The sequence below is a fragment of the Macroventuria anomochaeta genome (genome assembly GCF_010093625.1).
Source record: "Macroventuria anomochaeta strain CBS 525.71 unplaced genomic scaffold BU25scaffold_52, whole genome shotgun sequence".
NCBI classification, from domain to species: Eukaryota; Fungi; Ascomycota; class Dothideomycetes; order Pleosporales; family Didymellaceae; genus Macroventuria; species Macroventuria anomochaeta.
The window spans coordinates 68395-83227 of NW_022985413.1; the positions used below are offsets into that span (position 1 = coordinate 68395).

At 53.8% G+C, this 14833-nt stretch overlaps 3 protein-coding genes across 3 annotated transcripts; 2 read left to right on the forward strand and 1 right to left on the reverse strand.

Annotated features, from left to right (window-relative positions):
• Nucleotides 1-970: 970 nt before the first annotated feature.
• Nucleotides 971-7016, reverse strand: BU25DRAFT_403964 (kinase-like protein; the record flags this gene model as incomplete). Its single annotated transcript, XM_033705104.1, has 9 exons — nt 6304-7016; nt 6060-6226; nt 4824-6011; nt 4123-4179; nt 3852-3924; nt 2562-3513; nt 1991-2513; nt 1796-1939; nt 971-1729 (listed from the first exon to the last, which is right to left on the reverse strand). Exons 1-9 carry the CDS (start codon nt 6608-6610, stop codon nt 971-973), a joined length of 4170 nt encoding a protein of 1389 aa, XP_033555872.1. The 5' UTR covers nt 6611-7016.
• A 548-nt stretch (nt 7017-7564) lies between these two features.
• BU25DRAFT_232378 (kinase-like protein) lies at nt 7565-9939 on the forward strand. The gene is made up of 2 exons (XM_033701434.1): nt 7565-9436; nt 9491-9939. Exons 1-2 carry the CDS (start codon nt 7838-7840, stop codon nt 9929-9931), a joined length of 2040 nt encoding a protein of 679 aa, XP_033555873.1. The 5' UTR covers nt 7565-7837; the 3' UTR covers nt 9932-9939.
• Nucleotides 9940-10202: 263 nt separating this feature from the next.
• Nucleotides 10203-12835, forward strand: BU25DRAFT_232386 (protein translocation protein SEC63). The gene is made up of 5 exons (XM_033701435.1): nt 10203-10510; nt 10560-10644; nt 10700-10926; nt 10986-12549; nt 12601-12835. The coding sequence occupies exons 1-5, from the start codon at nt 10475-10477 to the stop codon at nt 12747-12749; spliced, it is 2061 nt and encodes a 686-aa protein (XP_033555874.1). The 5' UTR covers nt 10203-10474; the 3' UTR covers nt 12750-12835.
• The last annotated feature ends 1998 nt before the right edge of the window (nt 12836-14833 follow it).

Here is a 14833-nt window from a genome sequence, read left to right on the forward strand (position 1 = left end):
TGTCTTGGTGTCCCATCGCATCTTACAGAGACGCGTACGACCATCTGCACGTTTCAATTATCAATCATCACCCAACTTGACCTCGCAGACAGCATGAACACATGATGCGTTGCTATGCATACATGGGACGCGCAACCCCACCCTCCAAGTCCCGCAAACAAGCGACAAGGCCAGCAACCGCCCTCGGCCCCTCACTCGTTCACGAGTCAAGTGAAGCCTTTCCTACCCTCCTCCCCGCCATCCCGCAGAGCCGCCGGTCACACCTGCCAACCAGCGTTGCGCAACCAAGTATCTAGCACGAGGTTCACTGAACCAGCGGGAACCTATGCTTCCTTCCTGCCAGCAACGGTAAGTCGGAAAGCTGGCATTGTCCTTAATCTCTAGAAATAGAAATCTTGGGGTTCTGTAAAAATGGTAAATTGACCTTATCTGGTAAGCATGGATAGTCGGCCAATCAACAGCCATTCACGGCTTCTCTATGCACGGCCAATGAGAAGCGAGAAGTTGCAGCCTGAGTGCAAGCGCTGCGGAATCGCTATTGGTAGCTTGGACAGCGTCTGGAAAACCGGCAGAGCTTCGATGTGAGTGGCAAGTCAGCATTCAGCTCGCATTGGTAGGTCTTGAATAGCGGCTGGATGTACGGCAATGATTTGGAGGATGGTAGACCCAAGTTTGTTTGGTATTTGAGTATACGCATCAGGAAGGGAGAAATAGATGGTCAGGAAGGCACAACGAAGTATTACGAACTTGCGGAGATGGCGATCACAAAGTGAGTGAACGCAAAGTTGGTAAGCGCATCTCCGGAGACATACATTATAGTTTAGGGTTGGTAGCTTGATGCTATTCATTATGTTTACGTCCATCAGAACAACTGGGCGGTATGTACATGATTGCAAGATCTTGCTGTAGTCGGTTTCCTGCAAGATTCCTAGCCAGTTCCCAATTGTGTAGGGCATCCCTAATGCTGCTTCTAGTACTCCACAACCTTCATCCTCCTCCTCAACGCCTCCGGCAACTCCTCTTCCTTGACCAACCCCATACCCACCAGATCCCCCCAGACAAACATAGCTCTATCCTGGGCGTAAGCGAGATAGTCAAACTCCTCGTCATCCTGTGATTTGAACAGATCAGCATCTTGGTCCAACTCCGGTTTGGTCTCGTCCTTTGGTCCCGCCCCCTTGGTGCTCACGGCCGGGCTCTTCTCTTTCTCTGCTTCTGCCTCGACTCGAATGTCGACGGTGGCTCCATCGAGGGCTGCGGCGGTAAGGTTCTCGGCGGTGCCGGTTGCTGCGCCGTCCGCGGTATCGAAGTCGGGCAGGCCGGGTACGTGGGCTTGGACGATGCCCCAGGCTACCCACATGGCTGAGTTGGCGATTCGCCAGAGCTTGGTTTCGGCCATGAGGCGGCGGGCTTCTTCCTCGGTATTTCGCTCTGCCTGGGCTTCTTGTTCCTGGTAGGACTGACCTGGAGGTGCACGTGAGTCCAACATGAATGCAGAGATGGTGCTGGGAGCAGCGGTAGCGGTAAGGGCAGTGGTGCTGGCAGAGGTTGGAAGAGGACCAAGGTGAGGTGTGGGAGGGTTCGATGAGGCTCCACCGGGGGTTTTCAGGCCTGGAGAGTGCATAAGGTAGGCTCGGATGAATCGGTGTTGCTCCTCGGGGGTGGGGTAGTAGTTGCTGGCGCATGCCCACGAGTAGTCAGGGTCATGGTAGTTGTAACACCACTCGGTCTACATACGTTAGCGAAAGTTCAAGCGAAGAGGATCGGATGCGAGTGTGATGAAACTATGTCTTACGAAGTGGTTCGCAAACTCCATGCCGGGTACGTTTGCGTTTGCGTACTCGAAGTCGATGACCACGAGCTGCTTGTGCTGGTTGGCTGGGAGGAGAAGGGGTGATTCGCCTTCAGGCATCATACGGAGGATGTTACCGTATTGAGTCTATCATGCTCTTATTAGCCAACACTCTTGCGTGCAATCGATATAACTCACGTCGTTGTGCGCAAACACCATGCGCTCGTTGATCTTCTGAATCCCGCCGTACTGCTCCTCGAGCCACCTCCTGTACTTCTCAATCATCTGCCTGAAAACAGGCCACTCGACGCCGCAAACCAGACCTCGCTTCCTCCAGCGATCAGGGGCAGACGTGACAGGTGCATCGCCCCCCTCGAGTATCTGCTGGTCAAGCCAAGTGACAACCTGCTCGCAGCGGTCTACCCACTTGTCCCAGTTCTGCCAGACAAATGGCCCGGCTTCCCGCTCTGACTTCAGAAGCTCGATACCCTCATGGAGTTCTCGCATACGCTTGGCAATCTGCTTGGACGTCTCAGGAACCCGCAATTCCTTGAAGGTGAGTGGTTTGGCATGGAAGAATTCCTCGAACCGACCGTTCTTGAAGGTACCGAGCATGCGCGGGCCGATGCGCTTGCGTCCAAGACGCTGCAAGATCTGGAGCTCAGACTCGCGGTCGATGAGGTGCTCTACCTGAGGACCGTAGATGCGAAGAAGTAGCTTTCTGCGACAAACATCAGCTACCGCTCGTCTGCTAATCGACATAACTTACGGTGGCGGGTTCTTTGGCACAGGCACACCATCTGCGCGCTCTTGTGTAGACTTGACGTTCTTGGGGGGAGACACAACATAGACAGCGTTTGTCAAAGCACCGCTCAGCCTTTGAACGCCGATCTCGTCGTGCTGCTCCACGGTCACTCTTCGCCAACCTTTCAGTTTTAGGGTGTGTGCCAGGCGGAGGATCTCGAAACGGAAAGCTGTCCAGGCCTCTTTCTCCTTCCGTCTTCTTCGCTCAGAGTCTTCGTTCTCAGGCTCCGGGTCAGCGTCATCAACGCTGTAAGCCATGGTCTTCGAGTTGTCGAGCACGACATCGCAGCTAGGGACAAGCTGGTCGATCGAATCGAAGTAGTCTGAGTCCATCGAGATAGCGGAATGGCGCTTGAGGCCCGTTGACATTCGGCGCACATGATTGATCTTTCTCTTCGCATCGGCGGGTGCTATGTTCAGCGTCTTCTCCAGAATACCTGCCAGCTGATCTAGTGCGACCGACCCATCAGACGAGTCAGAGTCACTTCTGCCTCGTGACGATGAAGGCACACCAAGGTGATCTTTGGAGCCTTCCTTGGATTCCTCGCTCTGTCTGGCATCTTTGGCAGCTTTTCGTTTCGCTTTGCGTGTTGCCCGCCTTGTACGCTCTGACTTGAGCCAGCCGTGGATGTGCTTGACTAGTCTTTCGTGCGCATGGGCGTGATGGTGTGCGTCATTTGAACTATCCGAGAGCAGAGAAGTGAGCGAAGGGTTGCCATCTTTTGCTTCTCCGCTCTGGCTTTGCAGCTTAAATGAGCCCATGTGCTCGATTGATGGTCTGCCAGATAGTCGCTTGCCGCTGATGCTTGCAGGGTAGTGTCTAGACGGTCTGTCAAGGTCGAGGTAGTCTTTCTGCTCAAGTTCTTTGTGCTTGGCGATCATGAGAGGTGAGATGCCTTCATCAGGGAACGATACGACTGTGGAGGTTGAATAAGCGAATGTTCATATTGTTGCGTTGGTGGGATCATGTTGCTGAGGGCTCGAACTTCCGCTGTCTGTTCTTCACATCTTTGTATACAATCAACGCCTCATGTGTCTGCAATGTAACGCTCATCACACTGAAAAACGTCCTGCATTTTTTTTTTTGCAGAACCAAGCTTGGCTGCAGTTGCGCGGGTGAAGTGCAATTTGCGCCAGCATTGAAGAGACAGAGCGACAATTCGATTCGAGGCAGAACAGAAGGAGCATTTCGAGCAACATGGATAGGCGCATGGGTTTGGCAGGTGTTACTAGGCTTGGTATGGGGAGGACGAACCTTTGGCAGGCGCGCGGGGTGACGTGCTCCCCTCCACGGTGTTGCTGCGAGATAGCTCCGCCGTGTCTGGCTGCTTATTGGAGGATGCCATGGCTGTCGGAATGGGTGTGCGCCAATGGTGCCGGGTAAGGTAAGCTGGAAGGTCTTCCGAGGATCACAAACACTCAGGCGCAGGAGTGAAATTGGGAAATAGCCTCGAAGTGTGCGTAGGATGGGAGCTGGTGTTAGAGTGGCAGGGTAGCTATCGATTGCTGTAGACTAGAGGGTCCACGTGCCAAGTTTGGTTGGGCTCGGAGCTGCGAATGCTCTTGAGGCAGGTGGGAAAAAACTTGAGAAGCACGAACGGCTCCAAGTTCTTGAGAGACTCGAAGCGTATCTGAGGCTTGTGTGATATGTTGCGTTGGGAAAGTGGCGCATTCATCAACCTGATTTGCATGTGCTAGCCTTCGCATATGCGTGCGGCTTTGCGAAGATTCAGGGTCATACGAGCATAAACCTTGGCGATCTACGTCAGGGCTGGAAACCTGGATGCAAAGTCTTGAACGAATGGCAGCCAAGCGGTGACACACGGTGGGTCAAGTTGTGATGCGACAGTTGTGGTGTTGCTTGCGAGGAAGGCTTGTGCCATCTTTTTCTTTGTGATGTTTCTACACCTAATTCGTCTACTCGAGCCTGCTGTCAACAGCTTTACTCGTACCGTGCAAGCTGGGTCACACAAGCTGAAAACCCGAACGCCGCGCTATGATGCTAAGAACGTTAATCGACAAGGACTGTCTGGTCAATTGTATACAAAACTGTTCCGTAGGAGACCAAAGTTGCGAAAAATGAAAATAGTGTACAACCCCAATTGCATGCGCTCATCACGGTGCCCGTTCGACTATTTTCCAAAGCCCTCAGTGCTCACGCTGCCCACTCAACCGTTTCGAGCGCCAAGAGCACCAAAATCAAAGTCGATGGTAATATCCAGACAACGTAGCTCTGGAATAGGATCTTGGACATAGCACCCATGTAGACGTTATTGATCTGGCAGATCTGGGCCAGCTGCAGTGCGGTCGGGGCACCGCTGAGAAGGAAGCAGACGATAATGAAGATAGGATCATCGACGATGCTGACAGGTACGTATTTGGCGACAACAGCCAGTATTGGGGCCATGCAGAGAGTTGGAATAAGCATACGGCTGATCAAAGATGCGATGACAAGCTTCTTTTCGACCTTCGGATCTTCCATGGAGTGCTGATCTTCCTTTGGTAAAGTGTTGCGAGCCAGGTTGGCGCCCAGAACGACTAAGATGAGAGGGACGGCAACCTGTCCGCTCTGATTGACGGCACGGGTCACAGAGGTGCTGATAAAAGTTCCAGGGTCGAAAAATAGGTGCTGCAGCTGAGGCACAGAGGCAACGATGATTGCTGCCAACATTGCCCAGAGAGGAGGGTTCATGAATGCCCAAACACCCTTGAAGAACCTTCCAAGAACCGAAGATATCTTGGAAAGTGTTTGCTGAAGCCACTTGGGCAGCGACTCGAAGATTGAACGACCGACACGGAAGAACGCATTCGAGACGGAACTTCCTGCGCGTCGAGCCGCCAGTTTAGCTCGCTTTGGCCAACCCTTGGGGCCTTTGGGAACATTGTCCTTCTTAAGTGAGGTGAGAGCATTGAAAGCATCATTGCCGTTCGCTCGACCATTGGTGTAGCCGTTGATCCTACCGTGGAAGTCTCCTTCTCCTGCAACTGCGACGTTGCCGTTTGTGGGTGTGATGAAGTTGGCTGACGCCAAGACGTCGCCTCGGTCTTCGATTGAATGTGTGTCGCTGGTGCCGGTAGAAGTGGCGTAACTGGTCACGTTGCCGGACTCGTAGTCCGAATGTGAGTCGTCGAGCAAGCGCTGTGCTTCCTCTTCGCTGTATTCACCGCTTTCGAGGGAATCGATAGTTCCACCGTCTTCTATCTTGTATGTATCTGCAGGCGCTAGGAGGACGTTGAACCCCCAGGTCCATCGAACCAACTGTCCAAGCTGCTGGAAAATGAGCAGATAGAGGATGCCACGTGCGCCAACTTCGTTATCATTGTCGCCAGGTATCCTGTCCCAGTGGAGGCCTGAAATCGTTTTTGAGAGCGATATAACGAGGGAGATAGGTAGTGAGTTCGAGTTTCCAAAGACCTAGGCTTATCAGCAGCGGTTCATCTAGTGCTTTTGAGGGGACCGTACCGCCATTGCGACAACGAAGTTGGATTGTCTCTTCTTGAAGCTGAACAGCTTGGCGACTACGAGCGCAGCAAGGTAAGAGATGATTGTTTGGATAACAAAGATAACGGGGATCACGGCGAGTTCTCCCAGCTTCTCTGCGGTTAACTGCGATGCAAGCTTGGTAAAGACTGCAATGCGTGATTAGCATTGCACGCGATTAAAGGAGCAATGCGCGCGCTGCCACGCGGTAACTAGGTGCACTCACTAAGACAGGGCGTGAACAATTGTGTGTTGAGGTTGGCAAGGAACTTCTGGCTCTCTGCATCGAATTGGCCCATTCTTGCGATGATATAGCCAGGCGCGCTGACACACACAACCTCCATGACGGCCTCGAAGACGAGCAGCGAGAGGTTGGCGAAATCGGGGTGCGAGCTATGCGCCTTCTTCTTGAAAACCTCCATGAGACCATTGTTGCCGTAGTCGAACGATTGCGAGGCCATGGAGACGAAGTTGTTGGGATTGGCAGTGAGGTCGCGCAGGCGCAAGGCCTGGAGACTCGTGAAAAAAGGCATGCAGAAGTGCCGCAGTGCCTGACGCGCGATTGGCAGGTGCGATGTGGGTGAGAATGTTTGGGTTGTTGTGGTGCACCTGAGACACCCTGCGTCTTGTTTGCCGGAGGGTGCAAGATCGACGTCACAGGAGCGCGATTGAGCGGAGCGCACCACGGAAGAGCAGCTGTTTGAGCAGTTGAGGGCAACTTTAAGAGCGCGCTACCAATTGTGCGGCGGTCGAGACGAGGTCTGATGTACCGCAGTCGACGTGGACAGCGCGGGCGATGCAAAAGCAACGCTGGCAGGCGCAGTAGGATGCAGCAGCCAAGACGTGCTTGCGTGCTTGCGTGCCTTGCTCCTGGGCACCGACTTGTGTCGATGGTGAGCTTGCTTCGTCTATCCCAGCTGAGCTGCGCTAAGAGCACAAGTGAGGGCAAGTGCAGTTCAAAGGCTAGACGGACGCTCCGGTCCATGTTCGCGAGGCGCCCACATCGCGTTGCAGGTTCTAGGCCGCATCGAGAATCCCATGTGCATCGTGCAGTGCCGTCATCGCTGTGGCATGGCATTATGATGGCAGTTGCTGTCTGACTGATGGGCATCAGGACTATCACGTCCAAGGATACCAATCGCCAGGCCTTCTCTGTGTGAATTACGTTGAACAGCCTGCACTGCACTCCACAGCAGCCCGCAGAAGGCCCTAGCGATTACCGCATCCTGCTGCTGCTGTCTATCAACTCGCCCATCGTGTCTTTGCTTGATCTGGCCGGATCGGTGCGTGCAAACATGGTCATCGAAGAAGCCGATGTTGTCCCATCACGCAGCAGGCCTAGGAGCGGCAGCCCATCCGGCAAAGCAGGACTGAAGCCTTAACCAACACCTCGCAATTTTTGCACTCCCTGATATTTCCTCCTGCCGTGTAACTCATCGCCTTGCCATGGTCGCTGTGCGCTCTGCAGCATCATCCTGAAATTATCCGGACGCTCTGCATACGTCACTGGCATTTTGGCCCTCCACAATCCTGGTAGCACCGCACCGCCACCCCGTGCGTGGGGCCCTTAACGTCCGCTCGACCTCATAACACCCACAGATCGCTAGATCGCTGTCCGCTCTCCTCTGTGGAGGCATCATCACCTGATTGCTGTCCGCTCGCTTGTCTATTACTATCAATACCTCTCTGTCCTCTGCTGCTCCTCCTGCCCTCTCTCGACCCCGCAGTAGCATCCAGGACATCATTCACTCTCCTCCGCCATGGCCGACTCAGGAGCATCTACCCCAGAGGCGGAGCTCAGCGATACCCCCTTCGATAGCCCGTCGCCGTCCTCTCCTCCCTTTCCCTCGAGCCCTACCTCCACTACCCCCTCGACGCTCAATATTCCCGAACGCCCCGCCGTACGCTCCAGCGTCACGACTGGCGCCACCGTCAACATGACGCCTTCCTCCACTCCTTTAGGGAACATCAATGCCGCCAGAAACCCTCGCGGCAGTGGCCCCACTATCTCCAGCAGAGGCAGTGGTCTCAACGTCTCGCAGGACATCTTGGCGAGGATACAGGCAGTGCATCTGGGCCGACAAGGTGCCCCACCACCTGGCGCAGCTGGTCGAGGGAATCTGCCTCAGAGCCCAGGACCGTCTGTTGGCCCACCGAACAACCTATCACCAAGAGGAGGGCCAATAATGGCGGGTGGTGTACCCGCTAGTTTCCGCGGCATGCCTGGAGGGAAACCACCTCTGCCCAGCTTCGCATCTGCCCCCGCTATTCCTGGCCGTACTGGTCCTGCACCTAAGTTGTCCATGGCCGAGAGACGTGGCGCACCAAAGCTCGGTGGTCTGCCTGGTGCAGCACCACCCGCTGGCGGTGCTCCTGCTGGGAAGAAGCGTCCGGGCCTAACCCTCTCACAAATGAATGGAGGCGCGCCGGACGCAGAGCCTAAGAAGCAGGAAACTGCATTGGACAAGTACTCGGATTTCATCGACACCAAGACTGGTAGCCTTAAGTTCGCAGGCAAGGCTGTCCTGAATCCAGATGGTGTACAATTCGCAAACGGTACATCCTTCAGCATTTCGCTAGATGAAGTTGATACGCTCGACGAGCTGGGCAAGGGCAATTACGGCACAGTATACAAGGTACGACACGCAAGACCACGCATGAGGAAGCCAGGTCAAGGTCTTGCCGGAAACAAGGCTGCACCAGGCTCTCCTTCGCGAAAAGACTTCAGCGAAGAACCAAGCCCAACTACTGCAAAGCCTTCTGGAGGCACAGGCATTGTGATGGCCATGAAAGAGGTCAGGCTGGAGCTGGACGACTCGAAATTCGCCGCTATAATTATGGAGCTGGATGTCCTTCATCGTTGCGTATCGCCCTACATCGTCGACTTCTACGGTGCTTTCTTCCAGGAAGGTGCTGTGTACATTTGCATGGAGTTCATGGACGGCGGATCGATAGACAAGCTCTACGGCGACGGTGTCCCTGAGAACGTCCTGCGCAAGATCACATTGGCCACAACTATGGGATTGAAGTCATTGAAGGACGAACACAACATCATTCACCGCGACGTCAAGCCTACGAACATTCTCATGAACACACGGGGTCAGATCAAGATCTGCGATTTCGGCGTCAGTGGTAACTTGGTTGCAAGTATCGCGAAGACGAACATTGGCTGTCAGAGTTACATGGCCCCTGAACGAATTTCATCAGGCGGTGTTGCTCAGGCGGGCGCCAACCCTGGAGGCGGCACCTACAGCGTCCAGAGTGATATCTGGAGTTTGGGTTTGACCATCATCGAGTGCGCGCTTGGCCGCTACCCATACCCACCTGAAACCTACAACAATATCTTCAGTCAGCTTAGTGTAAGTTTCCCCTGTTCTGTTAGCCTTGTCGCGCGCAATGCTAATTATCTGTAGGCGATTGTGGATGGAGAAGCTCCGGATCTTCCAGAGGAAGGCTACAGTGAAGCCGCCCGAAACTTTGTCCGTGGATGTCTGAACAAGATTCCTAAGCTGCGACCAACATACGCTATGCTTCTCAATCACGCGTGGCTTGCACCTATGATAAAACCGGAGACGATCACAGAAGAAGATGAGGATGAGGTGGCAGCAGCAGAGGCAGCAGAAGGCGGTGTGGCCGCTGGCGATCAGAGCCCCGCTGAGCCAAGTGAAGACGTTGTGGACAAGGAGGTCGCAGACTGGGTAAAAGACGCAATCGACAAGCGCAAGAGGGGTGTTCTTGGCAAGGCTCCCAAGCCTGCATTACACGCTGCGCCGCTAGATGCAGTGTCGAGTCCTTCGCAGGACGGTGTGAATGGCCTCGACGCTGCAGGTGCACCTGTGGCGACCACCACATGAGATCGTAAAAGCAGTCTATGGCATCCGCTGTCCATTCACCAAACTATGCAATTCATAGGCTTGCGACTGTACCAGTTGTAAATCTGGAGTTTTGGGATTTTTTGTTAGCTGCTGTATAACGGCACCGGCGCATACCCGTGGGAAGCTTTTTGAAGCATAGCTGTTGGAGCATTGGGCGATAAGCACACACATACCTAAATGACATGCATGTACAACTCATCGATAGGTTCCCTTGACTCCATCAGACGATAAAGTACGTTATTGATATTTTCAATGGTCGAGTGAAAGTTCATGTGACGTATGCAAGGGGGAATCCACGCCAAGAATGCGGGTGTGGCTCATGCTGTGGCGCTATGAATGAACACGGTGGTCGCAACCCTACGTTTATTGTCCAGCACCTTTTGAGACAGCGCCCCTTCTTGCCCTGCCATGCACCGATTCTGAGACAGCTTTCCTCTCTACGACACATGCGCCTGGCCTGCGACCACATACCTTTTCTTTTACCGTCGTTCTCTTTACCCTCCCCCGTGAGACGCATCCAAAATGTCGTCCGGGACAGACTACAACTACGATGAGCAGGTCCGTTCACGCGCCCACTTGGACAAACAACGCGATTAACCGCTCGCAGGGCCAATTCTTCCCCTACTTCATCCTCACAGTCACGACACTGGTCACTGTTCCTGTTACAATCTCTTTCTTCAGACCGAGCAAAGGTGTGCATTCCCGCCCACGCTCCCACCCCGCGCCTATCTTCTGACACGTATACAGAACTCGAGAACACTGGAACAACAATAGAATCCAACTTCACACCCGAACATGCCGACCTCATCCAGGGACAGCGCAAGAAGCAGAAGCGGGCGGAGAGGAGGACGAAGCGGGGAGTCCTCATGCTTGGCGGATGGTCGCTGAATGCGCTCATGATGTACCTTATCTATGTCACAGCGCGGACAGTCACCAAGATCTGGGATCCCTATGAGGTTCTTGGTATTTCCAGGGTACGTGCGCCCACGCGGTAACATCTGGTGATAGATTGGTGGTCTAACGATGAGAACAGAATGCAGACGAGAAGACGATCAAGAAGCATTACCGAAAGCTATCGATCACGCTGCACCCTGACAAAGCCCGCGAGGACCCGTCAAAGAACATCACGATACAGTCGATCAATGACCACTGGGTCGATGTCACCAAAGCGTACAAGGCTCTCACAGACGAAGAAATCCGCAACAACTACATCCAGTATGGCCATCCCGATGGCAAGCAGAGCTTCAGCATTGGTATCGCTCTTCCCCAGTGGCTGGTAACAGAAGGTTCAGGGAAATACGTCTTGCTCGTCTACGCAGTACTGCTCGGTGTCATCCTCCCATATATGGTCGGAAAGTGGTGGTACGGAACACAGAAGCTGACCAAGGAGAAGGTACTCGTTGCGAGTGCCGGCAAGATCTTCCGTGAATACGATAACGAACAGGGCGAGACTGGTGTTATTGGAGCTTTGAGCACAGGAAAAGAGTTCGACGAGGTCTTCACTGGTCACAAGGCAGAAAACGGTCTTTCCAAGCTGGAGCAGAAGGTTCTTGGGGGTTCGGACTCGGTCGTTGCAGAGGTACTCACCAAGAAGGACCGACAGAAGTTGGACGACCTGGAGGACAGCCGGAGACGCAAGGTTCTGACACTCCTTTGGGCATACCTCGGCCGCGTCGAGCTTGAGGATGAGACCTTGAACGACGAGAAGTTCGAGGTCGCTCCCATCGCTATCCGTCTGAATGAAGCCTACACATCGATCGCGCTCGCCTACGGCAGCACTAAGGCTGTCCTTTCCGCATACCACACATCGCAGAACCTGATCCAGGCTCTGAGGCCCGGCGCTTCTCCCCTGGAACAGCTACCGCACTTCACACCCGCCATCGCAAGCGCAGCCGAGGCCGAGAACGCGAAGACACACCTTTCTATCCAGGAGTTCATGAAGGTACCCGAGGGACAGCGCAGAGCGCGCATCGGTGGCCTTTTGTCACAGGAGCAGTACAGTACAGCCATGTCAGTTGCGTCGCGGATACCCGTCTTCACTGTCGAGAAGGCTTTCTTCAAGGTTGTTGGAGAGCGCTTCGTCACACCAAGCAGCTTAGTTCAGTTCGTTCTCAAGGGTCGCTTTATCCCATCTAGCGCCTCCGATGTTCCTGAGGTCAATCCCAAGGACCTGCTCGACATCGACCCCGAGGAGGGCGACGTCGCCGCAATCACAGGCCGCAAGAACGACCGCTCTGGCGAGAAGCCAATCCAGCCTCCTCTCGCACACGCACCATACTACGCCCGCGACCACGCACCGAGATACCACATCTTCCTTGCCGACAGCAAGCAAGGCCGCATCGCAGTTCCACCTTTTACATTCTCTACATTTGACAAGCCCATTCTAGACGAAAGCGGTAACCCGACCTACAACGTACAAACCTTGAAGATGCAGTTCGGTGCGCCGCCTCAGGCTGGCAGCTACACCTTCGTCATGCACATGATCTGCGACAGCTACCTTGGTATGGATACAAAGATGGAGGTCACGCTTGTTGTTGAGGACGCGAGCAAGGCCGAGGAGGTTGAGGAGGAGGGTGAGATCAGCGAGCCTGATGAGGGTACGTCACAATACAACACGCACATTTTTGACATGACTAACACTACTGCAGACACTATCGCTGGGCAGATGCGCGCCCTCAAGGGCGGAGAGGCACCCAAGAAGAAGAGAACCGATGACGAGTCCAGTGGCTCTGATACAGAAGGCGACGTTGAGAGCGAGAGCGAGACGGATACTGACACGGATTCGGACGAGGAGTAGAGTCCGAGAAGGAGTCGTCAAGGCTGGTTGCTAAGGAATGGCGCGAGGGACAGACGTTCCAGAAGACGTCGGTTCAGAAGGGGATGAGCAGACCTAAGCAAGCGCGGTTGAAACGGTGATGATACCCAAGGGGGTGGATTGTACAATTGATTGGTTTGACGCAAGGGCTCGATGATGGCATTTCACGGCGTTCTTAGCACGTACATGGGTCCGTGTTGGTTTCTTGGGCGGGAGAGAGATAAGGCAGAGCACGAACGATACAGTTTTCTACTCCACATTCAAATCTCTTCTTCCATGGTGTCAATCTTCAAAATATCTTTTGTACTAGAGGAACGGTGGCGCGAAGGCGACTCGGTAGTGCTCTTGGTGATAACGGTCAGTGAGGCCATACACTTTAGAGCTATAGTCTGCAGGGCCATAGTCTGAATAGTCGTGGCCTGCCATGCTGAGGCATGCTGAGCCATGGTCTGCAGTGTCGTATCCTGCCGTTGGCGAGGGGTCGTTCATGAATGATTCGATTCGGGCCATACTGAAGGCATGCTCATATGAGATGTGAGCCAAGGAAGAGGCAGAGGCTGATGGACGCTGCCGTAGATCAGATCGTGACCGCAAGAGGCAGAGAGAAATGTGAGAGCAATTGAGAGGTGCTTGTAAGTCAGAAGAATAGTGTGACGAGATGTCAAGAAACTGTGACTCGCTCATGGCCAGTTGAACAGGAAGGCGCGCGCGTGCGCCTTTGCTCTATCCGCAGCACGCTGGTGTGCGGCTAGCTCATGTTATGCACTCGCTCTTGCAATGTACGTCATAGCAGCAGCTGTAAGGCTCTGTGCAGATTGGCTCATCCGACCTCTTTTGACCAGGTCTCTGACCTTGTCGAGACTGCCTGTATCTGGCGAATATTGTCTCAATGACTCGTCTCGTCTACCGAACCCATATTCGTAGACAGTTTTGACAGTCCTGGTCCGCATTGATTCGAACCTCCCATCCGCACTCTTTCCGGTGCGCGTAGCTGTTGTTTTCCGTGTCGAAAGGATGTAAAGGCTTATCTCAATCTCCAAGCTCATCGCCTGCACCCGTCTATTCCTCCTTCGTGATGCTCTTCTCCCCCCTCTTCTCGCGCCAGAAATTTGTCGATTGAAGCAATTTCCAACACCCTGTCAGCGCCAATCTCCACTTATTCAAGAAAGCAGGAGTGACTTCCCACCCTTTCGGATCCCAAGGATTGTTCTAAACTATAACTCCAGTGCGACCGCACATGTCAATACAACACTGTTCCTCGTCCAAAAATCCAGCTGCGTCAAGCAAGATTAAGTTGTTGCGTGGTGCAACGTTGGGCAGGAGATCAAGCCATGGGTGGTGCGGCACAGATCGCTGAATGTTCGTCGGCTTCAAGGACATTGGTAAGTCATCTAGCCTGGGGTGGTACGTGTAGGACATGGAGAAGGGCGAAAGTGCATCATCATGCATTTCAGACGCAGTTAAACCAAGAACTTCGATGTTGGCGACAAGGGCGCGCCGAACATTGAGTTGAGTGAGGCCTAACAAGATGTCTGTACGTGGTGATCTTGCGTCGTAGGCTGCGCGTGCCGCTGCTTCTAGAAGGGAGAGAAATTGGATCGATGCGTTTGCTTTAGGACCTATAATGTTGATATCGTTGAAGCAATGGAGGGATGCTAGTCTCACTAGCAGAGCTTCGTTCTTTTGATTATCGATTTCATCTGTCGCATTGCTTGACGCGCAAGGCTTTTCCTCGAGTGCACGACGACGTTGGCCTGCAACTATAATCAGTTCTGCTTCAAGACAAGTCAGTATAGGCGCAACCACGTTGCGCTCTCTGGTTGATGCGGTTCTGGCGCCTTCTTCGCTCAGTTACGTTTCCAGTAGCCGCCCAGTCTACTTGCGGCACGATGATGGTGGAATCAGCCATTGTGACGTCGTCGGAAACTCGCGATCAGAATAGCACGAACAGCCCAGTATACATGCATATTTGGGTGTGATGAAGAAAGAAAGCTCTGGAGAGCAAGTTGAAGCGAAGGATGATGCATATCGTTAGCGCGGTATTCGAGCTCAAGCCGGAGCTACCC

Bases quoted from the DNA above. Each gene is read 5' to 3' on its own strand.
- BU25DRAFT_232378 (XM_033701434.1), top strand. From the start codon at position 7,838: ATGGCCGACTCAGGAGCATCTACCCCAGAGGCGGAGCTCAGCGATACC. The intron at 9,437-9,490 runs GTAAGTTTCCCC...AATTATCTGTAG, and splicing joins ATATCTTCAGTCAGCTTAGT to GCGATTGTGGATGGAGAAGC.
- BU25DRAFT_232386 (XM_033701435.1), top strand. From the start codon at position 10,475: ATGTCGTCCGGGACAGACTACAACTACGATGAGCAG. The intron at 10,511-10,559 runs GTCCGTTCACGC...AACCGCTCGCAG, and splicing joins ACTACAACTACGATGAGCAG to GGCCAATTCTTCCCCTACTT. The intron at 12,550-12,600 runs GTACGTCACAAT...ACACTACTGCAG, and splicing joins GATCAGCGAGCCTGATGAGG to ACACTATCGCTGGGCAGATG.